Here is a 23,631-nt window from a genome sequence, read left to right as displayed (position 1 = left end):
CCTCTGTCTTCCCTTGGATTGCATCAAACCACACACAGAATTTCCTTTTCTCCACATTCCAGCAACACAGTCCCTTGCATTTGCACTGCACTTCGGACTGCTTTCATATTTCATTTTCTTTTTCCTCACAATAACCCAGTACTGAGGAAACCCATGCAGGAGGTGGGGAGAGACAGGGAAATGTTTATGAAATACCAACTAAGTGCAAGGCAATTTACCCGCATTATTTATTTTAATCCACTAACTACAGTTTGAGGTGACTATCCTAAAAATATATATATGCACTTGAGAGGCAGACAGAGACACCTCCCATCTGCTGGTTCACTTCCAAGATATGCGCAGCAACACAGTAGGGGCTCAAACTGGGACCAGAGATCTTAATCCAAGGTCTCCCACATGGTAGCGAGAGCCCAGTTACTGACCTGTTATTTATTTGTGAGGCTGAGAGAGACAGAGACAGACAGACAGACAGACAAAGAGCTCACAGACACTGATTCACTTCCCAAATACCTGGAACTCAATTCAGGTCTCTCATATGGATGGGAGGAACCCGCTTGAGCCATTGCCTGTGGCCTCCCAGGGTCCACAGTAGCAGGAAGCTGGAGTCAGTAGCCAGAGCTGGGACACACACCAGGTAATCTGATGTGGGGTGTGGGCATCCTGACAGCGAGGCAGATGCCTGCCGCCCATTTCATGAATGCGGAAATTAGATTTTGGTGAAATTATTCAACTTGCTGAAGAACACACAGTTAGCAAGTGATAGAACTGGATGTTGAACCCAGTGTCTCTTCCTTTAAACCCCTGCTACTTTCATGAGGCCAAGTGAACAAGCTTTGTCTGTTAGGTATATTCCTCCAAGCTAGATTGGGCGTGGGGGAATTATTTCCTAATTTTCAGCCTACCACGTTACATATGAAGGTAGCTCAAAAAGCTCATGGAGAAAGGGAATTAAAAGATAAGTTGGGGTGGTCGTTATAAGACACTGCTTGGGGCACAGCAACCCCTACCTGTTGAGGTTCGAGTCCCAGCTCCACTTCTGAGTCCCACTTCCTGATAATGCAGGCGACAGCTCAGGTAGCTGGGTCCCTGCCACCATGGTAGGGCTCTGGACTCCTGGCTTCAGCCTGGCCCAGCTGTGGCTCATGTGGACTTTAAGGGAGCAGACAAGCAGATGAAAGATCTGTCTCTGTCTCTTTTTCTTTCCTTCCTTCCTTCCTTCTTCTTTCTTCTTCACAAAAGTTTAACAAGTCTGTCAAGTAAAAATAAATTACAAACTTGAAATTTTTCGTGCAAAAACATCTTGAAGTCCATGTATAGTTTTTTTCATAATACATGTTTTTGAAGACCCCTCTATGCATGGATTTCATTTTTTTTAGAATATCTATTTACTTCTTTAAAGGCAGCATCCCAGAGAGAGGGAGGGAGAGACTGAGAGAGAGATTGTCTATCTGCTGGTTCACTCCTCAAATGGCAGCAACAGCCAGGCCGAAGTCAGGAGTCTTATACTCCATCTGAGTCTCCCACTGAGCGGCAGGGGCCCAAGCACTTGCCCATCTTCTGTTGTTTTCACAGGCACATCAGCAGAGAGTTGAATGGGGAGTGAACATCTGGGGCTCGAACCAGCAACACGTGGGCTGCCAGGATTGCAGGTGGCAGTTTAACTCACTGCACCACAATACTGGCCCTGGATTTCAATGTTTCTGAACCAAAATAAAAATCTTGTTTAAAAAAATTTATTTTTACTTGTAGGTCAAGTTACAGAAAGACATGGACAGACAGAGATCTTCCACCATTTCACTCCCCAAATGACTGCAATGGCCAGCCATTGGGCCAGGCTGAAGCTGGCAGCCAAGAGCTTCTTTCTTTCTTTCTTTCTTTCTTTCTTTCACAGGCAGAGTTAATTAGAGAGAGAGAGAGAGAGAGAGAGAGAGAGAGAAAGGTCTTCCTTCCATTGGTTCACCACCCAAATGGCCGCCATGGCCGGTGCACTGGGCCGATCCGAAGCCAGGAGCCAGGTGCTTCCTCCTGGTCTCCCATGCAGGTGCAGGACCCAAGCACTTGGGCCATCCTCCACTGCCTTCCCAGGCCACAGCGGAGAGCTGGACTGGAAGAGGAGCAACCGGGACAGAATCCGGCACCCCGACCGGGACTAGAACCCGGTGTGCCGGTGCCGCAGGCAGAGGATTAGCCAAGTGAGGCGTGGCGCCGGCCAGGAGCTTCTTTCAAGTCTCCCATGTGGGTTGTAGGGGCCCAAGCATTTGGTTGGTCTTCTGCTGCTTTTCCTGGGCCATTAGCAGGGAGCTGGAGCAGAAGTAGAGCACCAGGACACCCATATGAGATACTGGTGTCATATGCAGTAGGCTTCTTACTACACCAGAATGCCAGCACCTTGTTGTTGTTTTTACAAAAGATTTATTTATTTGAAAGGCAGAGAGGAAGATACAGAGATATTTCATCTGCTGGCTCACTCCTCAAGAGCCCTCAAGAACCAGGGCTGGGCTAGGAAGAAGCAGGAGGCAGAAATTCCATCCAGGTCTCCCATGAGGGTGGTTGGAACCCAAGTACTTGGGGCATCAATTGGTGCCTCCCAGGCAGGTTAACAGGAAGTTCTATCTGAAGTACAGAGTAGCTGAGACTCTGGAATTGGCATTCCAGTTTGGGATGCGGGTGTCCCAGGGGGAGACTTAACCCATTGCACCACAAGGCCTGCCCCTAAACTTCTTCAAGTACTCTTGTAAAATCTGTCATGTAGAATTGCCCTATTACCTAATTGTCTTACTTATGTTACACAAGACTGGTAATATCCTCCTTTCCCAAGGCCAGAATTACATAACAAATATCAACCTCCTTGACCTTTGGTGTCCTCTTCTTTCAAGTATCTCACGGGGCTGTTTCAGAAGCTAAATTATCACTTATAGAGGCACAATCTATTTCCCTCCTCCCTCCCTTCCTTCCTTCCTTCCTTCCTTCCTTCCTTCCTTTCTCTTTCTTTCTTTCTTTCTTTCTTTCTTTCTTTCTTTCTTTCTTTCTTTCTCTCTTTCTCTCTTTCTCTCTTTCTCTCTTTCTCTCTTTCTCTCTTTCTCTCTTTCTCTCTCTCTTTCTTTCTTTCTTTCTTTCTTTCTTTCTTTCTTTCTTTCTTTCTTTCTTTCTTTCTTTTTTCTGATTTGTTTATTTGAAAGGTAGAATTACAGAGAGGCAAAGGCAGAGAGACAGACATTTTCCATCTGCTGGTTCACTCCCCAAATGGCCACAGCAGCGGGAGCTGCGCCCATCTGGAGCCAGGAGCCAGGAGCTTCTTCCCAGCCTCCCACGCCAGTGCAAGGGTCCAAGAAATGTGGGCCATCTTCTACTGCTTTCCCTAGCCATAGCAGAGAGCTGGCTAGAAAGTGGAGCAGCCGGGACCTGAACCCATGCCCACATGGGATGCCCACACTGCAAGGGGCGGCTTTACCTGCTACCCACAGTGCTGTCTCCCACCAACTTTCTAGAAACATTTACTACATCTCAGCCTACAGCATTTTCCTCTTCAACTCATCACACAATCTTGAGTGCCTGGACTCAGCAGTCATTACTGATTACATAGCATTGGACTAGGAATATTTTAACGGGCAGTTGTTGGATTTTCCCTCCTCCTATCCCTCAAAAAGGTTGCATCAAACTAGTCCAGGATAACTCATACTGGATCCCTGCCAGTTACTATAGTTTCTGCAAGGAGAAGACACCTTTAGGTTAAGTTGTTAGCAAAGATCTGCCAAGATACTCTACTCAGGTTAATTTTGGGGCCTGGGATCCTTGCGCCGCCTTCCAAAGGTCTACCTAAAAATAACCACTGCCCAGGCCTATGGGGGAAGAAGGCCCCTTATTTTGGTGTTTCTTGTTTCTCCTAGCGCACTCCTTTTCTCCTTTTGCTTCCGAGGGTGGGGGATGAGTCTCTTCTGAACTCACACCTTCGCACTGAAGGTACCCAGGTCTGATTAATGTTTCGGGTGACGCAAGTCTACCCAGCCTCACTCTCCTCCTCTCCGCACTCCTCTAAGCCCTGACGCCATGTCCGTGCCTCATCCGGGTTCCTGCTCGGGAAGGTGGCCCCGTAACCAGGCAACCACTGCCCCGCCTCCTCCGAGGCGGGCGCGCAGTTCCGTTGGTCCCCGCGCTCGCTCCGGGCGGTTGGAGGCTGCTGCGCCCCACCTCCTTTGCCATAGCAGCAGTACACAAGCCCTCCGCCAGTCTTACTACAGAGCCCTTCCCTCTCGGGACCGAGACCCTCTCTAAACTGCTTTTAGTTGAGCACAGCCGGGTCTGTGCCCTTTGTGGGAGACTGCGTCAGGGGCCCGGGGAATGTTCCAGAGCAACCCGGGAAATGGAGCTGAGGCGGGGCAGTTAGAAGAAAGGAATGGGTGGGGGTTAGGGACAGAGGGGGACAGTGCAGGGAGGAGGCCGGGTGGGTGGGGGATTGAAGGAGAATGGGTTTTAAGGGGAGAGGGAAGTCCCAGAAGCAGGAGAAAGGGCGGTGGACCAGAGCTGGGGCCACCGCCAGGGCCGAGGGGCCCTGAGGTCTGGCAGGGCGTTGAGGGGAGCGCGGCCCTCAGCAGAAGTGGAGACCTGGGCCAACATGAGATGTTCTCACGGAGGGGGGAAGCAGCCTCGTCGGGAGGTCCGGGGTGGGCCTGCCAATGGAGGCGACCGCACTGAGGAGACCTCCTTCCTCAGGGCGAGGAGCTGGGTCTGACGCCAGAGCCCGCGGGCGGAAAGAAAGATGTCGGACGAAGAGGATCTGGAAGACTTTGAGCCAGATCAGGACGACCTTGACAAAGAGGACGATGAGAAGGAGACGGAGGAATGGGAGGACTACAGGAAAGAGGGGGAAGAATTCTCCGAGGAAGTGAGAGCGTGGACAGGGAGGGGTCGGAGAGCAAGGGGCTGCGGCGGGGCTGCGGCGGGAGGGCTGCCTCACTCGGCCGCTTGCTCCCGCAGTGGCTGCCCACCCCGCTCACGGAGGCCGTGGTGAAGGAAGGGCTGTCTTTGCTCTGTAAGACTGGCAGCGGGCTAGCTCATGCTTACGTCAAGCTGGAGGTTAAAGAGAGGTGCGTAGGGTCCCCGTCTCTTCCGCCCTCATGCCTGCTGTTTGGGCTGGGAATTTGATCGCCATCATCCTGGCTTCGTGGGGAGGCAAGGACAGAATTTATTTGTCAACAGCTCTGAGACTCCCTGTGTTGCAGCTGCGCTGGGAAATTGGAGACTGAGAGTGTGTGTGTGTGTGGGGGGGGGGTTGCTTGCTGACTCCCTCACTTGCCCTTCAGCGTGTGGGTTCTCTGCCCTTCACAGATAGGTTTCTGTTGTTAAGAACCTGCTGGCTTGGGGCTGACATTGTGCTGTAGAGGATTAAGCCTCCGCCTGCCATGCTGGCATTCCATATGGGCACCTGTTGGAGACCCGCTGCTCCACTTCCAATCCAGCTGCCTGCTGCTGTGCCTGGGAAAGCAGCAGAAGACGGCCCAAGTGCTTGGGTTCCTGCCAAAACATGGGGGACCCAGGAGAAACACTGGGCTCCTGTCTTCGATCTGGCCTAGACCCAACTGTTGCAGACATTTGGGGAATGAACCAGTGGAAGGAAGGAAGCACTCTCTCTCTCTCTCTCTCTCTCTCTCTCTCTTTCTTTCTTCTCCTCCTTCTCTGCATTTGAAGTAAATAAAATATTAAAAAAAAAAAAACTGGCATTGGTGTTGTGGTGCAGGGGCATCCCATGTCGAGTGCCCGTTCGAATCCTGCCTGTTCTGCTTCCAAGCTTCCAATCCACTTCCTGCTAATATACGTGGGAAGGGAGCAGTTGAGGCCAAGTACTTGGGCCCCTGCCACCCACGTGGAAGACCAGGATGAAATTCCTGGCTCCTGGCTTTAGCCTAGCCCAGACCTGGCTGTTGCCGACACTTGAGGAGAAATAAAGATCTCTCTCCTCTCGCTCTCTCACCTGCCTTCTCTCCCCCACCACACCTCTCATCTGTTACCTGTCCTTCTTCCCATTATAAGCCCTTTCTGTATGGCCCTCTGCTTTAGCACCTCTGACAGTCGCCTGGGTTCTTACCTCTAACTCTGGCTGTTCTGCCATCTCTCTCTCTCTCTCTCTCAATTTATTTAGTTGAAAAAATTACACAGAGAAGGAGAGTTCTTCCATCCACTGGTTCCCTCCCCAGTTGGCTGCAATGGCTGGAGCTGCGCTGATCCGAAGCCAGGAGCAGGAGCTTCTTCCGGGTCTCCCAGGTGGGTGCAGGGGCACAAGGACTTGGGCCATCTTCTACTGCTTTCCCAGGCCATAGCAGAGAGCTGGATGGGAAGAGGAGCAGCCGGGTCTCAAACCGGCACCCATATGGGATGCCAGCGCTGCAGGCGGTGGCTTTACCCCCTCCCACAGTGCCGGCCCCTCCACCATCTCCTTTTGTGTCTCCTAGAGACCTAACAGACATCTCCTTGCTGCGGTCCTACATCCATCTGCGCTATGTGGATATTTCTGAGAATCACCTGACAGACCTGTCTCCACTCAACTACCTCACTCACCTGCTCTGGCTCAAGGCTGACAGCAATCAGCTGCGGAGCGTCCAGCTGAATGAACTGCCCTACCTGCAGATTGCCAGTTTTGCCTATAACCAGATCATTGATACTGAGGGCATTGCTCATCCTCGTCTGAGAAGCCTGGATCTCAAAGGTGGGTCCTTAGGATGGGCTCCACAAGACTCTTCCTAGCCTGAAGCCAACAGGAGTGGGCAGTGCAGTCCTTGCCTGGGCCGTGCATTATTTATTATGACTCATGTCATTGTCACTTTTTTTTTTTTTAAGATTGATGTATTTATTTGAAAGGCAAGTTACAGAGAGTCAGAGTCAGAGAGAGGGAGAGAGAGAGAGAGAGAGAAAGTCTTCCATCCGCTGGTTCACTCCCCAAATAGCCTCAACGGACAGAGCTGGGCTGACTCAAAGCCAGGAGCCAGGAGCTGCTTCTGGGTCTCCCATGTGGATGCAGAGGCCCAAGGACTTGGGCTGTCTTCTACTGCTTTTCCAGGCCATAGCAGAGAGCTGGATTGGAAGTGGAACACCCAGGGCTCAAACCAGTGCCCATATGGGATGCAGGCACCGCAGGAGGCAGCTTTATCCAATAATGCCACAGCGCTGGCCTCGTCCTTGTGACTCCCCTACATGCTAGAGATACAGCAGTTAACAGAATAAGGAAAATCCTTATTCTTATGTAATTACATTGTAGCTGGGAGAGACAATTAGGGAACACAATAAGTAAACTTATACAGTATGTTAAAAGGACACAGGTGCTATGGAAGAAATAGATCAGGGTAAGGGGAATTGGGGCATAGGTAGTAATTTCCAACAGGTTGATCAGGACAAACATCATTTAGGAGATGTCATTTGAGCAAAGCCTTGAAGGAGGAGAGGGAGGGAGATAATAGACTGCTGGGGCCTGTGCTGTGCTACAGCAGGTTAGGCTGCAGCCCGCAGTGCTGGCATTCCATAGGAACATCAGTTGAGTCCTGGCTGCTCCATTTCTGATCCTTCTTCCTGCTAACGCACCTGGAAAAGCAGCAGAAGATGGCTCAAGTATGTAGGCCTCTGCTATCCACATGGGAGACCCAGATGGAGTTCCAGATTACTGGCTTTGGCCTGGCCCAGCCGTAGTCATTGTGGCCATTTGGGGAGTGAACAGGTTGATGGAAGATCTCTCTCTGTCTCTCCCTGTCTCTCTCTGTAATTCTGCCTTTCAAATATATATAGGAGAGAGAGAGAGAAGGATATATATTGTTAGGGTACATTGTTCACTCCTCAAAGGTTTAGGTGGACATGTCCATCAGATCCTTAGACTATCAGGCCACTTGCCCCAGGCCTCTGGAGGTGTTAGTCCGGAGCCGGCCTCTCCTCACTGTCTGCCTACATTAGAGGGAAGGGATGAGTCTGGAGCTCCCAGCCTGAGTGTCAAAGTCGCCCTTTGAGCTCTTGATGCTCTTTTCCTCCCTAGGGAACCGCATCCAGATGGTGACAGGTCTGGACCCCCAAAAACTAAACAGCCTGCACACATTGGAGCTTCGGGGAAACCAGCTGAAAAGCACCCTGGGAATCAACCTTCCCAAGCTGAAGAACCTCTACCTGGTAGCTCCCTGGGTCACAGGAAGGTGCAGGGAAAAGGGCACCATCCTGGGGGTCAGGATGCCTGGTTTTTAGTGGACTCAGCTACTTACTCCGTCATCCTCATGGTGGCTGGCATCTTTCCTGAGCCCTTCCGGGTGCTGGGGAGAAACAAAGTTCAAACAGGAAAGTGCTTGCCACCTAGCAGGGCTGATAATACAAAATGTGTGGATTACATAGGGATGATTTGCACTGATACAGGTGGAAGCAAAATGTGCCATAACTGAGGTACATACATCAGGCTAAGGAGGCCACTTCAGTGGTTCATGTTTTGTACTCTTGAGCTTCTCTTTATTCTCAAATGGTTCTGAAGCCATCTCAGTGAGGGAGTGGGGGCCCTGGGCCCTGGGTGGAAGAGTCTCCTCCTTAATCTGGCTTGGTGGGGTGAGGAGTAGGGCATTACTGCTGACTTCCTCTGGGTTGCCAGCTTCTGCACCTCTTTCCTCTGTATACCCCGACTCCTCTCTTCCACCCCCTCCCCACCTCTTGCATTTCTTCTTTTCCTTGATCTCTTTCTGACTTCCCTGTTCCTGCTCCCCTCTCCTGGTCTCCTGTGTCCTGGGAATCTAGGCCCAGAACATGCTGAAGAAGGTAGAAGGACTGGAGAACCTAACCAATCTCACCACACTGCATCTTCGAGACAACCAGATTGAAACTCTGAGTGGCTTCTCCAAGGAGATGAAGTCGCTGCAATATCTCAACCTGAGGTAAGCACCCTCCATGCCCACCATGCTCCTGCCCCTGACCAGAAGCTTTGGAGTCTGTGTCCTTCCCTGGACTCAATCCTGCAATCCTTGGCCACGACCAGGTCCTCATTTCACCCTCCTGCCTGATCCTCACCCCTATTCTTACTTCTGCATTTGGCCCCGAATGCAATACTAACACCTTTATAGTTTATGGCCCCTGAATCCTTATTCATTTGGTCTACAATTATTGAGAATGTGCTTAGTGCCAGATCTCATGCTATGTTTTGTTTTTTTAAACTCATTTTTTTAAAAAAGATTTATTTTATTTTAATTGAAAGTTAGAATGAGAGAGAGAGAGAGAGAGACCGAGAGATCTTGCATCTACGGTTCACACCCCAGATGTCCACAATGGCCAGAGCTGGGCCAGGCTGAAGTCAGGAGCCAGGAGCTTCTTCCAGATCTTCCACATGGGTAGCAGGGGCCCAAGTCATTGGGCCATCCTCCACTGCTTTCCCAGGCCATTAGCAAGGAGCTGGATTGGAGGTGGAGCAGCTGGGACATGAACTGGCACCCAGAGGGATGCTGGTATTGCAAGTGGCTTTACCCACAACACCATAATGCCAACCCCCATGCTGTTTTGGAACATCAAAGAAATTAGACCGGTGCTGTGGCTCACTAGGCTAATCCTCCGCCTGCGGTGCTGGCACACCGGGTTCTAGTCCCAGTTGGGGCGCCAGATTTTGTCCCGGTTGCTCCTCTTCCAGTCCAGCTCTCTGCTGTGGCCCAGGAAGGCAGTGAAGGATGGCCCAAGTGTTTGGGCCTTGCACTTGCATGGGAGACCAGGAGGAAGCACCTGGCTCCTGGCTTTGGATCAGCGCAGCGCGCCAGCCGCAGCAACCATTTTGGGGGTAAACCAATGGAAGGAAGACCTTTCTCTGTCTCTGTCTCTCTCACTGTCTAACTCTGCCTGTCAAAAAAATAAAAAAAAAAAAAGGAAAGAAAAGAAAAGAAAGAAAAAAAGAAATTAGAGGTTAGATACAGGTTGACACCCACATCTCACACCAGAGTGCCTGGGTTCCACTGCATGGTTCTTGTTCCTGACTCCAACTTGCTGTTAATGAAGACCCAGGGATGCATCAGTGATGGCTGAAGTGATTGGATTCTGGCCACCCATATGGGAGACCTGGATGGAGTCCCAGGCTCCTGGCTTCAGCCTGCCCCAGCCCCATAGATGGCAGCATGCACATACTGTCTCTCTCTCTTTATCTCTGTCCGTCTCTGCTTCTCAAAAGCTTTTTAAAAATAAATTACACAGAGGTGGTCCCCATTCTTATGGGCTCACTGTTAGACTTCAACTTCTTCTCCTGGCCCTATTCTGTATAAGTTTCCACTGCCTTTCACCATCTCCTGGGTCCCCATTCCTTCTTCCTGTTTCCTGCTTGTCTTCTTCTAAGTCCCACCTATAAGGGCTGGTCCCCTTACTGATATTAAGCACAAGATATGCTCAGGTTAGAGGAAGGAAGAGAATTAAAAAAAAATAATCAGGTGGAAAGGTTGAAAGACATGTCCTCTGATAGAGGATTTTATGTGTGTTTCCTTACTATGTAAGGAAACTTTCTCTATCCTCAGTTAACAAGACAAATCCTCCTCCTGGCATTGGAAAGAGAACTTCCAAGTACAGAAGAGTGGTTGCACCTTGAAGCCCTAGCTCGTACCACTGACCCCTGGGGGAGTCTCCTGCCAATATGTTTGGCTATATTGATGTGGTGGTGGGCAGGTGGTGAGGGGGACTGCATTGTGTGTGCCCTTCTCCTCTTAGTGTAGACAGGGATAATTGATTCTTCCTCAGTGGCTATCAACTGGGAGTATTTGGAAGTAAGTGGGGTGTGTGTGTTGTCTCAGTGGCTGGGCAGGGCCTCTGGGGCAAGAGATTCTAAATGCGCTACAAAATGCCACATGCTCCCCGGAGAGGAACACTGCACGAGGCACGGCATGTCCATTGAGATCAGGCTTAAACACTTAAAAATGACTTCATAAGGACTTGAAGACAAGAACACAAAAATAGAGATTGTCACACAATGAGACCAAAGCTTGTTCTTCAGGCTGAAGCCCAAGTATCCCCAGCTCCAGGTTCCCTTCTGTGGGGAGCACCGACATAGCACCTGCTACCCTAAATCCTGCTTAGATCTCAAGCGCCCTCTCTACCTACCTAGGCCCTACCTTCTAAACTCTGTTTATGGATGACTTTTTAAAAAAATAACTGGAGCTGGTATTGTGGCACAGAGTGTTAAGCCACCACTTGGTACACTCTGCAAATGCACGCAAAAGCCAGACCTGGGTCAGGCCAAAGCCAGGAGCCAGAAACTCCATCTAGGACTCCCACGATGTGGTTAGGAACCCAAGCACTTGGGCTATTATCTGCTGCCTCCCAAGTGCACTAGCAGGAAGCTGGGTTGGAAGCAGAGGAGCTGGGACCTGAACCAAGCACTATGATACAGGAAGTGGATATCCCAAGTGGCAAATTAGCTACTGTATCAAACCCTTGCCTCTGTTTGTATATGATTGACAGAAAAAGGTCTTGCAAGGGACGTTTGCACCCTCTTAGATCGGTAGCCTAGCTTTGCTGCTCCAAGAGGAGACAGAGAACACGTCATTGAGGAGAGTATGGCACTTGAGGATTCCTTGAAAGGTAGAAGCAGCACAGGAATGGGACTGGACAGCACCTATGCAGCAAATCTGGCAATGCCTGAGTAACCAGACCTCATAGTGTTTCCTGGGAAACTGGGGCCCAGTGGGAGGTCCCCCCCAGAAGCCCCATTCCTAGCCGCAGGCAGTCAATCAAAGCCCATCATTCCTGGGTGGACCCTTCTCAACCCCATCGGCAGGGGCAACATGGTGACTGACCTGACAGAGTTGGCCAAACTTCGGGACCTGCCCAAGCTTCGAGCCTTGGTGCTGCTGGACAACCCGTGTGCAGATGAGACCGACTACCGCCAGGAGGCCCTGGTGCAGATAGCGCATCTTGAACGCTTGGACAAGGACTTCTTTGAGGAGGAGGAGCAGGCTGAGGCTGAGGAAATCCGCCAGAGGCTGAAGGAGGAACGCGAGCAGGAGGCTGAGCAGGAGCACAGCCTGGATCTAGACCAGGCCCCCATGTAGCGGCAGGTCTTCCACCTCCACGGACAGTGAAGAAGTGGAGGCCATGGCAGGGCAGAGGGGAGGAGACGTTGCTATAGGGGGAGGTGGGTGATGAAGGGATCCCTTGGAGACACCAAGGCCAGAGGTCAGGGGAAGTCTTAAGGCCAGGAGAAAGGACCAGAGGGGCTGAGAAATGCTTAGCAGGTATGTCAGGAAGCCAGAAGAATGAGAACTGGGGGGTGGAGGCAGAGGAGCTGGTGGGGGCCTGGCAGCCTTAGCTGGCTTAGAGAGATCAATCAGGAACCGCCAGGTCTAGTAAGTACACGGTGGGGGTTGCGAGGCTCGAGTTGGTTGGTGGTGAATGAGGAATGAAGCTGAGCTAGGAGGTCAGCAGAAGATCCTGTACTAAAAATCTGAAGCCGGGGCCAGCACTGTGGTGCTGCGAGTTAAAGCTGTCACCACCGGCAGCCCATATGGGCACTGGTTTGAGACTTGGCTGCTCAGTTTCTGATGCAGCTCCCTGATTAAACTCCTGGGAAAGCAGCAGAAGACAGTTCAAGTCCTTGGGCCCCTGCACCCATGTGGGAGACCAGAATGAAGCTCTTGGCTCCTGGCTTCGGCCTGGCCCAGTCCTGGCTGTTGTGGCCATTTGGGGAGTGACCTAGCGGATGGAAGATCTCTCTCGTGTCTCTCCCTCTCTCTCTCTCTCTTTCAAATCTTAAAAAAAAAAAAAAAAAAAAAAAAAAAAAAAAAAAAAAAGCTAAAAATAACAGGACATGGGGTAGGGAGGAGAAGGGAGAGCAGGTGAGGCATAAAGCCACTGAGCTCAGGAAAGTGTGGCACTCAAGTGGGGCATGGACTGTGCTTCTGTTCTCCTAAAGACTAAAAACTTCATTGCCCCTCGTCCCAGACAGAAGAAGCCTGTGTGTCCCAGAGTCGTGATGGTCACCTGGGCATGCCGGGTACAGTGTAAGGTGTAGGGGTGGAGATGGCTGTAGTCTTGGCTGGAGGTGGGGGCAGGTGGAGTGGTAGGAACGGTTCCGGTTTCCAATAAAGAGACATTCGTATGCGCCTCTGACCAGTTTGTGCGACCGAGTCTGTCATGGGCTTCACTCACAACGTGGGCCCCAGCGCTCACACTACTGGTGTAGGGCGTGGGTATAGACGTGCAGGTGACTGGGGTAGGGGGGTGGGGTGGCAGGTCCTGGTTGCCCCAGCCCCTCCCCCACCCCGCCATCGGTCCCCCTCCCGTGCTAGTACGTGCGCCTCCGCCGGCAGCTCCTGACTCATCGGGGGCTCCGGGTCACATGCGCCCGTCCGGCCCTATAGGCGCCGCCCCCCGCCCGCCGCCCGCCGCTGCTGCCGCCACCGCCACTCCTGCTGCCGCCACTCCCGCCGTCGCCACCAGCTGAGCCTGCAGCCCGGAGGTGAAGCCCCGGCCGCCCCGCACCCCTGCGGCCCCTCAGCCCTCTCTCTGCACCCCTGTCCCCTCTCCCCGCCTTCGCGCAGCTCTCGCTCTGTGGCGCTGCGCACCTGCTTCGCCACCCGCGCCTCCGGCTCTCCTTCCCAGCCCGCTCCCCTCTCTCCCCCTCCTCTCTCGCCCCCTCCTCACTCAGGTGCCAGTTTCTAACTGCGCCTTCTCCACCCTGGCCTGCATCTTCCCGCATGCCCATCCTCACCTGCGCTTCTGTCGGTTTGTCGCATTTGGGGAAATGTCATCCCTCACCCCTCCTCTGCTCCCCCAGACTTCCTCGATTCCCGCTCTCCCGCTCCTCCACGCCGCCCCTCTCCCTCTTCATCCCCTTCTCAGCTGCCGGGGGAGGGGTGGGAGGTGCGGATTCGTAGGGAGCAGCGGAGAGGAGAGTCCGGCTGTGGGTCTCCAATCTTCCTCCCTCCCGACTGCCACCCTCGGGGACTGGAGGGCCTTTCCCAGGACCCTCTTCCCAGCCTCCTGTGCCGCACATCCCTCGGGAAACAGGCTGAGCCCTTGGAGCAGGGCAAGGTGCAGGCTGGGGTGTTTCGTTAGGAAGAGTTGGGGGCGCCCAGACCATCCCTTGCTGTCTACCAGGATAAATGCAAGCCCGGCCGCCATTCGGGTCTGAAGGGATCTGGGGGCGCCCCCTCTCCCTCCCGGCCGTCCTCGCAGGAACCACTGCCGAGCCCCTCCCATCTTCTCCTTTGATCGCTCCCCACCCCCCACTGCAGTGACCTCCCCTTCCCCACTGCAGTGACCTTTCCCTCTTCTCATGGGGGAGGGGGACTCCCTTCCATGCTGACTGCAGCCAGCTCTCCCCACCCCCCACCCACTGCAGTAACCTCTTTCCCATCCCTGCCAGCTTTTGGCCCCGCCCTTTTATCTGGCTCCACCCCTCTAAGCCTCTTACCTTTCCTTTTCCTTCCACCCCAGGAGATCCCAGCCATCATGTCCATAGAGAAGATCTGGGCCCGGGAGATCCTGGACTCCCGGGGGAATCCCACAGTGGAGGTGGATCTCTACACTGCCAAAGGTATCGTGGGGCCTGTGGGCCTTGCCCTGGCTCCCACCTCTCCACCCTCCCCTGATACAGGAGGGGATGAGGTGCAGGGTCAGGCTCAGCAAGCTGGATTGTGGGATTGCAGCCTGCTTTTCTGAGGGAGCCAGGACAGGTGCTGTGTGTTCCACTTTAGTCTACGAGCCATGTCGTGGTGCTGCGTGTCTGCCTGTGCACCTGTGTGTGTGCATAGGTGTGCTGTCTGCAGTGGCTTCCTTTCTGTGGGCTCCCACTTCTGGGTGAGGGGAGGCCACTGCTTGTGCATCTGGTTCAGAGTGTGTGTGTGTGTGTGTGTGTGTGTGTGTGTGCACGCGCACTGAGGGAGCAGTGTGGGGACAGGCTGGGTGTGGGAGGCAGGAGTTTAGGGCTGGAGTGTCTTTCTCCCTCGCTCCTCATTGCATGTTCCTTTGCCAGGTCTTTTCCGGGCTGCAGTGCCCAGTGGAGCCTCCACTGGCATCTATGAGGCCCTGGAGCTGAGGGATGGGGACAAACAGCGCTACTTAGGCAAAGGTGGGGCCCTTTCTCTTCTCCAGGCTCTCCACCCCTCAGCCTCTTCACTTTCCTCACACCAGTGGCCACCCCTCTTATGGCAGGCACATTGTCCCCTTTCCCTTCCGGCCCCTCCTGGACTGACCCAGTGTGGCACTCTCCTTCCCTGCAGGTGTGCTGAAGGCAGTGGGCCACATCAACAACACCATCGCGCCAGCCCTGGTCAGCTCGGTGAGGCCCACTCCTTGTCAGGGATGTCAGGCACGGAAGGGGAAAGGAGGAGACAGAGAGGCCCGCCTCTTAGGAATCGTGGTCACTGGGTTAGGGAGGGGAAGAACCCCTTACTGTCCCTGCTCCCAAAGGAGCTCATGTCCCCTAATCCAGGCAGGCTGCTCGCATAGGGACCTGGCTGGAGCCTTGGCCAGCTGTGAGCCCGCTGTGTGTGAATGGGGGGCCCTCTGTCCTGGCCCTCAGTGATGGGGGCTCTGCCCGCAGGGTCTCTCTGTGGTGGAGCAAGAGAAACTGGACAACCTGATGCTGGAGTTGGATGGGACTGAGAACAAATGTAAGTGGAGCCATGGGGCAAGTGGGCAGGGCTGCAGTGGAGAGCAGATGGGGAAAGGAGGGAGCCAGTGCTGGGGGCGGGGCTTCCTCTGAACCGCTATCAGAGGATTTCTTCCATGGGCCTCCCCAAACCCATACAGTGGGAGGGAGATGGAGAAGGTGGCATACAGAGGAGGGTTGCTGTGAGGCCCTTTGTGGTCATGGGATGTTTAGGAAAGGGTGGATCTCTGTCTTTTCCCCATCAGCTCATGACACTGCTGCTGATTGCTGGAGAAAATGGAGCTGTTGCTGGGACTGACTGGGGGGGAGTCCCCTTTCTGAGCTGTTTCTGGGGAAGTGTAGGGGGAGGCGGGGACTGGAAGGGAAAGGGGACAGTTTTGCTCAGTGCCTTCCTCTGTAATCTCCTAGCCAAGTTTGGTGCCAATGCCATCCTGGGTGTGTCCCTGGCTGTGTGCAAGGCAGGGGCTGCTGAGCGGGAGTTGCCCCTGTATCGCCACATTGCTCAGCTGGCTGGGAACTCAGACCTCATCCTGCCGGTGCCGGTGAGCACTGCCTGGGCCATGCCTGTGCTGGTGTGTGTCAGGGAGGCGGGCGAGATAAGGCGGTGGAAAGGAGCCTGAAGCCTTGGAATGATGGGAGGAAAGTGAGGTGCAGGGGAATTCGGGATCTTGGGTGAAGGATCCCAGCTGCAGGGAGGAACGGGCTCTTGGACTCTTCTGTGGCTCCCCAGGCCTTCAACGTGATCAACGGCGGCTCTCATGCCGGGAACAAGCTGGCCATGCAGGAGTTCATGATCCTCCCGGTGGGTGCCGAGAGCTTTCGGGATGCCATGCGTCTTGGGGCGGAAGTCTACCACACACTCAAGGGGGTCATCAAGGACAAATACGGCAAGGATGCCACCAATGTGGGGGATGAGGGTGGCTTTGCCCCCAATATCCTGGAGAACAGTGAAGGTAAGGACAGGAACCCCACTCCCAGCTCTACCCTGGGACAATAGGAGGGGTGCATGCTCCACCAAAGCCCGAGCAGTGTGAGTGGAGGGTCCGGGAACTTCCGAAAACTCCAACAGGTGCCAGCTGTGGGCTGGGCTGCAGAGGGCCTGCTAAATTCACACAGAGACCTGAGGACAATCTTTACCCTGTAAGTTCTTACAGAAGCCCCTGGGAATTCTGGGAGATGATCTAGGTGAGCTGTGAGGTTCATCTCACCCTTTAACTCCATAGGAGCCTAACTTTGATGAGCTATACCATGCTCCAGGAACTCCATTCCAAGTCTGTCTCCTCCCCACCCTCATCCTTAGGCCGCCAGGATCCCTAATTTTCCTGTGACCTGGAAGAAATTGTATCGTGAAGAGAGACAGTATAGCTAGTGTTAGGGTTAAGGCTCTGAGGCCAAGTTGGCTGGATGGATTTGAAGGTGGACTTGAAGAATGACTGTCTGGTGATCTTTCTTACTTCTCTGTGCTTAATTTTTCTTATCTGAAAGACAGGAATAATAATGGTGTCTACCTCCTAGCATCATTGTGGAGGTAAAATGAGATCATGTGTGTAAAGAGCTCAGGTGACATGATCCAGTAAAAACCAGTCACTATTAACCAAATCCCATTCCTCTACTTCCCCAGCAGACAGCCCCTCCCAGGCGTGGGGACAACTGCAGCAACCTTAGCCCCACACCCCCAGCCCATGTATGCTTGAGTCCTTTCTCCCCACCTCCCTCCTTGATGAACTCTTCTGTTCCACCCGCAGCCTTAGAGTTGGTAAAGGAAGCCATCGACAAGGCTGGCTACACAGAAAAGATTGTCATTGGCATGGATGTTGCTGCCTCAGAGTTTTATCGTGATGGCAAATATGACCTGGACTTCAAGTCTCCTGCTGATCCTTCCCGATACATCACCGGGGACCAGCTGGGGACCCTGTATCAGGACTTTGTCAGGGACTATCCTGGTAAGAGCGAGGGATGTGGGTGAGAGAGCAGGGGGAGGGGCTGGGCCGACATATTGGGACAACTCTGGGAGTTATAAGATGTAGACTCAGGTGCCAGGTGGAGGTGTCCAAAGAACCCCAGGACTAGGGGTGGGGTAAGGGCACCTCCTACAAATATTGGGCTTTTGTGCAAGGGTGCTTTTAAAAGGTTGTGGGAAAGTGGAGTTAAAAGTTTATTTTGGTACAAAAAGTTTTGAAATCATGCAGTTTTCTCCATATGTATTTTTCATGGACTTGGATGACCCCTTGTCTATAGTATGAATTGGATCAATCTGTTCCATATGCTTCAGATCCAGATCAAAGTCATGGGCTCTGGAAGCTTCTGGGATCTGGGGGAGGGTTGTGGAAGGAGCCGTGGTTGGTGAGGAGATGAAAGAACCTAGCAGGAAATGAGCACATGTCCCTAGCGTGGGTGAAATTGTGAAGCTGAATGGAGTTGGGACTGGTGTGCGAATAGAAAAGACTAAGGAGGAACCGAATTATCCTCTCCAAGTCTACCTGAGGCTTTTACCCCAGGACGGAAGGCAGCACAAGAGGAAACAGAAACGAATTGCAGAATGAAGGACTGAGACCAGGAGTGAGGAAGGGCTTCCTGGCAGTGAGGATAGGAAAATGCAGTTAGGTTGCGAGGAAGACTCTGAAGCCGTGTTACTGGCAAGTTCCCTGAAACCATCAGGTGAGAATCAGTGAGGGCAGGCTTACTTTGGAAGTGGGACAATGAGCCAGCTTAGTCATAGCTCAGAGATCTGCCTGGTACGGAGACCCAGAGAGGATAAACAGTCCCCTTGCTGCTCCCTTCACAGTGGTCTCCATTGAGGACCCATTTGACCAGGATGATTGGGCTGCCTGGTCCAAGTTCACAGCCAATGTAGGGATCCAGATTGTGGGTGATGATCTGACGGTGACCAACCCAAAGCGTATTGAGCGGGCAGTGGAGGAAAAGGCCTGCAACTGTCTACTGCTCAAGGTCAACCAGATTGGCTCAGTCACTGAAGCCATCCAAGCGTGAGTGACTCCCAGCGCTGGCATGCATGGCCCTCGTTTCTACAGGACCCCTCTAATAATTAGGCTCCCAGCCTGACCCTGCCCAGGGACACTGGAGAGCAGGGGACCTGGTGTTGGCCTCCCAGGTCTCCGCTCTGCTCCCCACGCAGAGAGCTTCCCTCCTATATTTCTTGATGTAGCCCTGTTGGGGCTGGGAAGAGTGCCCAGTGTGAGAGGCTGGGCCATCAGTTCTGGTGTGTGGATGCAGGTGCAAGCTGGCCCAGGAGAATGGCTGGGGGGTCATGGTGAGTCATCGCTCGGGAGAGACCGAGGACACCTTCATTGCTGACCTGGTGGTCGGGCTGTGCACAGGCCAGGTGAGTGGGGGCTGCCTGGTGAGTGAAGGGAGGGCTAGGGGGACTGAGGAGTTCTAGGCTCAGGTGGCTCCCTCCTTGAGCTGTTGGAGGGTGTCGGGAGTTTCAAGAGAGTAGAAGTTTCCTTTCAGGGGGTGAAGGGGCAGGTCCCAAGCTGCCTATATCTTCTGGATCATTTCAGATCAAGACTGGTGCCCCGTGCCGTTCTGAGCGTCTGGCTAAGTACAACCAGCTCATGAGGTGAGGGTACCTGGGGAATGGGAGCCCATGGCCTGGGGGTTCAAAGCCCTGGTTGCCAATATCCCATCTCTCACATGAGGGCCTGTTAAGAGTAGGTGTCCAGAAAGCACTTGTTTTTGCCTGCTGGGTTTCCTGAGGTTCTGCTTGGTGGCTCTCCAGGGTCACGTGGGGAAGCTGGGACTGCTTGCTGGTGGGGCAGGACTCTAGCGCAGGTGGAGGCTGGTGGCTCCCAGAGAGGGAAGCTGCAGCCGGACTCCTTCCTTTCTGGCTTGCCTCTCAGAATCGAAGAAGAGCTGGGGGATGAAGCCCGCTTCGCCGGACACAATTTCCGCAACCCCAGTGTGCTGTGATCCCGCCGCCTGCCTGTCTCAGACCCTCTGGCCTGCCCTCCGAGAACCTCTTCTTGCTGTTCTGATCCGTGATCCTTCGCCCCTTGCCCCGGGGCCCAGCACTCCCCTAACTTGCCCGCTCCAGCTGCTCCTTGGCTGCCCGGCCCCCTGCCCCCTCTGCTCTTCTCTCTGGGCCTGCTCTTTGCAGCTCCACACTCTCCACTTCCCTTCCTTTCCATGCTCTTTCTTCAAAAACTGGGACTAGGAAAGATTGTGAGGGGGCCCACGGGACAGAGAAGAGCATGTGACAGAGCATCCGAGTTGGTGTGTGGGCGTTGGAGGCCCGCGTGTCACTGCTTGTGCTTCGCTCCCCTCCGTGTTTCCAGGTTGCATGTGAGCCATGAACGGTGCACAGTGCCCAGGTGCAGGGTGGGGCTGGCTGTGTGGTCATGCCTGCCTAAGGCCTTAGTGTATTTATTTAATTTATTTTTCATTCATCCTGTTAATGAATCATTTCCTCCTAACCCAAGGGCCTAAAGCTGGCCTGACTTGAGGGGACTGCGTCTGTATTTCACGTGGCTGTGGTCCCTAGACAAGCCGAGTGGCAGGTCTTGCTAGGATGGGAAGGGTAACAGAAGAGGGCCTTGCCCTTGGTTCCTCTGTGTGCACTCATGGAAGCCCGGCTCAGCCCAGAGTGGGGGCTGTGTGCCTGGGGGACTCGTCCCCTGTAACCCTCTCCCCAGCCTTGGGTTCCCCGCTCCTCCAGCTGCACTACAGCACCGTCCCACTCCCCGTGCCGTGTTCCACAGTTGCCACCGCCTCCGTGGCGTTGAAATGAGCACCGCCATTAAAGTCTGAATCACAGTGCATTGTTGTGTCTGAGTAGTGTTACTGTGGTCTTTATGAGGGGAGACGACGGGCACCTGGAGAGCAGAGCTGCAGGGGGGGGCGCAGGAAGAGGAAGAGCAGCGTGGCCACCATGGGGCACTGCCCGGCCCCCCCTGGCCAGGTGGGGTCCATGTTGCCCCTGCCCTCAACAGTGAGCCTGGCCCGAGGACCCAGGTAAATTCCAAGAGACTGTGTATCTGTTGGTGTGAATAGGGGTTGAAAGTGTTTTTTTCAGATTCCTAAAGGGTCCTTGGTCCAAGGAGGGGTCAAGATGAGGACTGGGACAGCTGTATTCTGGGCCTCTCCCCATCAAATCCTGGCTGGTTCTGAGTCGGAGCAGGACTTCATGGCTGTCGCCCCCTGCAGGATGGGGAGGTGGAGAAGGATGAATGGTAGCAGGCTCACAGGGGCCTGAGGAACCCGCCCTCTGCTTAGCTGAGGTGCAGGGCCTGCAGTGCTCAGCAGGCCCTGTGGCTGGGTCACTCGGCAGGTGGGGCGTGGCGATGTCGCTAGTGGCCTCCTGTGACCCTTCAGCTCTTGCAGAGCCTCAGCACTGAGATGCTCCGTCTGGGGCCACGTTGGGGGACAGTCCCCACACAGCACCTTGGATGCACCCCTACATCCCACCAGGTAGGGTGGACACCCGGGCGCTGTGGCCACTAGAGGGAGTCGAGGTTCTACAGGACACAGGCCACCAAGCTGGAGGAGGGGTGGGAGGGATTTGAAGGCTGTCCCTGCTGCGGGCCTCATTTCTGTCCCGCTCTGGTCCTGGGCTACCTCTGCCTTCCTGCCAGCTCTAGGGCTGCAAGGGCATCCAGCTCCGTCTGGGCAGGACCCCTTTCTCTGTTTGCCTTCCTCTGTCCCTGACACACACACACACACACCCCGCCACTTGGAGTTCAAAGGGCTTCTTGCCCCCCTCTCCTGGGGGCCATCTCGTATTTCCCTTTCCTCCTCCTGCCCCTTTCTCTCTCTCCCCTCGGGGCGGGGGGGGGGGCTCACCATATTTTTTTCTGTGCCTCTCCATTTTCTCTGGGGCTGGTGATACCCATCTTTCCTCGGTAACTCCCGGATTGGCCAGAGCTGTTCTAGCTTAGCCCTCGGTTCTTTCTCTCCCCTCGGCCACTTTCTGGGACAGCTCCCCTCCCACCCCCCCAGGTACTAGGTTGGATTGGGTTACAGCCAGCTCTGCCTGGGCCTCCTGCGCCCCTCTCTCCACTTTCTCTTTGTGCTGTTGCTTGGAGACCAGCGGATTGTGGGGGGCTGGGTTGATGGCTGGTGTGTGTGTGTGTGGGGGGGTGCATCTGCAGCTGGATTGTCAGCCTGGCCCTCAGATAGGCAAGGAAATGGGCTAGGACCTGGCTTCTAGTCCGACTCTCCCCATCCTCATCCCTACCTATGTCTGAAATTTTCTCTTACGCTCAGATAAGTTAACCACTCCCTTGTGGTTAAAAAAAAAAAAAAAAAAAAAAAAGAGAGAGAAAAAAGCTGAGCCTCAAAAGGATTGGGAAAGCCTGGGCCAGGGCCCAGTAGGAGGCTGAACTGAGAAGTGGAGAGGAAAGGCGGAGGTGGGGGTGTCTTGGCACAAAGCTGAGGGTTGGGAGGAGCAGGGGCCCCTAGAGCATTCAGGGAGACAGGGTAGCCCCCTCTAAAAGGCCCTAGGAGGGGCAAAGAAGGAGTGCATGGGGTGGGAAGGGAGGGCCTGCCAGGGTAGGGACCGCAGGGTGGTGATGCCTGGGCCAAGGAAGCTTCTTGTTCCTCCTCCTGCTCCCCATCGCTCTGGAATCTGTTTAGCACTTTCGGGTTCTCCTAGAATTTGGCTGAGTCTGCCCCAAGGAACTGGGAGGTAAAATCTACCGAGTTATGACACTGCCAACCTCCTTCTAGAAGGCAGGTGGGAGCCCACCAATTCAGGGCCCACCCTTGGCCTCCAGCTAGCTGGGCCCCACAAGTACCCTCCCCCACCCCCAGACTGCAGAGCCCCGAGGGTTCCCAGTCCAGACTCCAGCTCCAGCTCTTCTCATATCCCAGCCGGCCTCTCTCCTCCTCAAGCTTTCCCAATTCCAGCTGCCAAAAATCACCCGTGTCTCTGGTGTCCTTTGTCCTGGGGGATGTTGCTGCTGGGTGTGGGGCAAGGAGGGAGCCCAGAAAGCACTGATGCTGAACTGGGTGGTGGGTGCTGGCTGGCTTCATGGCACCGGGAGGGCCTGGCAGGCTAACCGTGAGCTGCTGGGCAGTGGAGGGAGAAGGAAAGGTCCCTGGTGGGGACTGTCTCCACACTAGAACTCTTGGGACTGGGGAACCAGGGCACCTTTAGATTTGTGCCTGCATCGAGCCTAACCCCCACATGACCCCTTCCCTATGACCTAAAGTATTATTAGTGATGGGATTCGGCACAGGGAGCCGCCACTACACAGAAAGGCCCAGCCCCTCACTGCCCCCCAGCAGCCACCGGCCCTCCATTCTGCCACCAAAGGCCTTTCCTAACCTTCCATTCCTTCCAATCTTCTTGAACCCCCTCTCCCCCATTCTATCTGCAAAAGGTAACCATCGTCAGCTCTACGGGAAGCCCTCACCCGCCCAAGTGCAGTCCCCCCTTGGACCACCCCTCGGGTCACACCTTCCTCCCTTCCTAGGGTTCTTCGCGCTTTCCCCTCTGCACTGGCCTCTCCATCACCCCCACATCCTATATCCTCACTCCTTTCCCAGCACCAATCACCCCTCCCCAAATTCCATTCTTCCAAAACCCCCACCCTCCTGTCTTCATCTTTTCAAATCTCCCCGCCTTATGACCCCACATCCGCACCCCGTTCTCTGATGACAACCCACAGACCTCGCCCCACGCTGCTTTCGCCTCTCCCGACCACACCTCACTGACCCCACACAGCCCCCTCTTCGCAGTCTCACTCCCCATCCCACAACTCCTCCCACTTCACCTCTGTCGCCCCCAAACTTCTCCAGCCTTCCCGACGCCCGCCCTCGCGCCCACAGTCGCTCCAGCCCAGCCCTCTCCCGCGCCAGGCCCGCGGGCTCCCCCCTAGTGCGCGCGCCCCGGGCCCCTCGGCCTGGGGCTCGGCCTGGGCCGAGGCGCGCGGCGCCTCCCCGCCCGACCGCCCCCGCCCCCCCGCCGCCGCCGCCGCAGCCTGCCTGGCGCTCCCTCCCTCGCGTCTCCCTGCTGGCCCCTCTCTCCTCCGTTCCTCCGCGCTCCCTCCTTCTCCCTCTTCCTCCCTTCTCCCATCCCCCTCTCC

At 54.5% G+C, this 23,631-nt stretch overlaps 2 protein-coding genes and 1 long non-coding RNA gene across 3 annotated transcripts in view; 2 read left to right on the top strand and 1 right to left on the bottom strand.

The window, feature by feature from the left end:
• Positions 1-203: 203 nt before the first annotated feature.
• LOC127492052 (uncharacterized) overlaps positions 204-23,631 on the bottom strand; it is a 24,633-nt gene continuing 1,205 nt past the window's right edge. Inside the window, exons 2-3 of the long non-coding RNA XR_011378974.1 lie at positions 11,769-11,954; positions 204-1,249 (exon numbers count right to left, since the gene is read on the bottom strand). This is a non-coding gene — a long non-coding RNA (uncharacterized lncRNA). The remainder of the gene's footprint in view (positions 1,250-11,768; positions 11,955-23,631) is intronic.
• LRRC23 (leucine rich repeat containing 23) lies at positions 4,160-12,163 on the top strand. The gene is made up of 7 exons (XM_002712844.5): positions 4,160-4,297; positions 4,711-4,882; positions 4,975-5,084; positions 6,447-6,700; positions 8,012-8,142; positions 8,749-8,885; positions 11,750-12,163. The coding sequence occupies exons 2-7, from the start codon at positions 4,757-4,759 to the stop codon at positions 12,021-12,023; spliced, it is 1,032 nt and encodes a 343-aa protein (XP_002712890.3). The 5' UTR covers positions 4,160-4,297; positions 4,711-4,756; the 3' UTR covers positions 12,024-12,163.
• On the top strand, positions 13,314-20,362 carry ENO2 (enolase 2). The gene is made up of 12 exons (XM_002712914.5): positions 13,314-13,429; positions 14,410-14,509; positions 14,948-15,043; positions 15,195-15,253; positions 15,518-15,587; positions 15,995-16,128; positions 16,317-16,539; positions 17,332-17,529; positions 18,372-18,573; positions 18,821-18,929; positions 19,108-19,166; positions 19,447-20,362. The coding sequence occupies exons 2-12, from the start codon at positions 14,425-14,427 to the stop codon at positions 19,514-19,516; spliced, it is 1,305 nt and encodes a 434-aa protein (XP_002712960.1). The 5' UTR covers positions 13,314-13,429; positions 14,410-14,424; the 3' UTR covers positions 19,517-20,362.

Source organism: Oryctolagus cuniculus, chromosome 9, assembly GCF_964237555.1.
Source record: "Oryctolagus cuniculus chromosome 9, mOryCun1.1, whole genome shotgun sequence".
Classification (NCBI taxonomy): domain Eukaryota; kingdom Metazoa; phylum Chordata; class Mammalia; order Lagomorpha; family Leporidae; genus Oryctolagus; species Oryctolagus cuniculus.
This window is presented reverse-complemented; position numbering and strand designations above follow the sequence as displayed.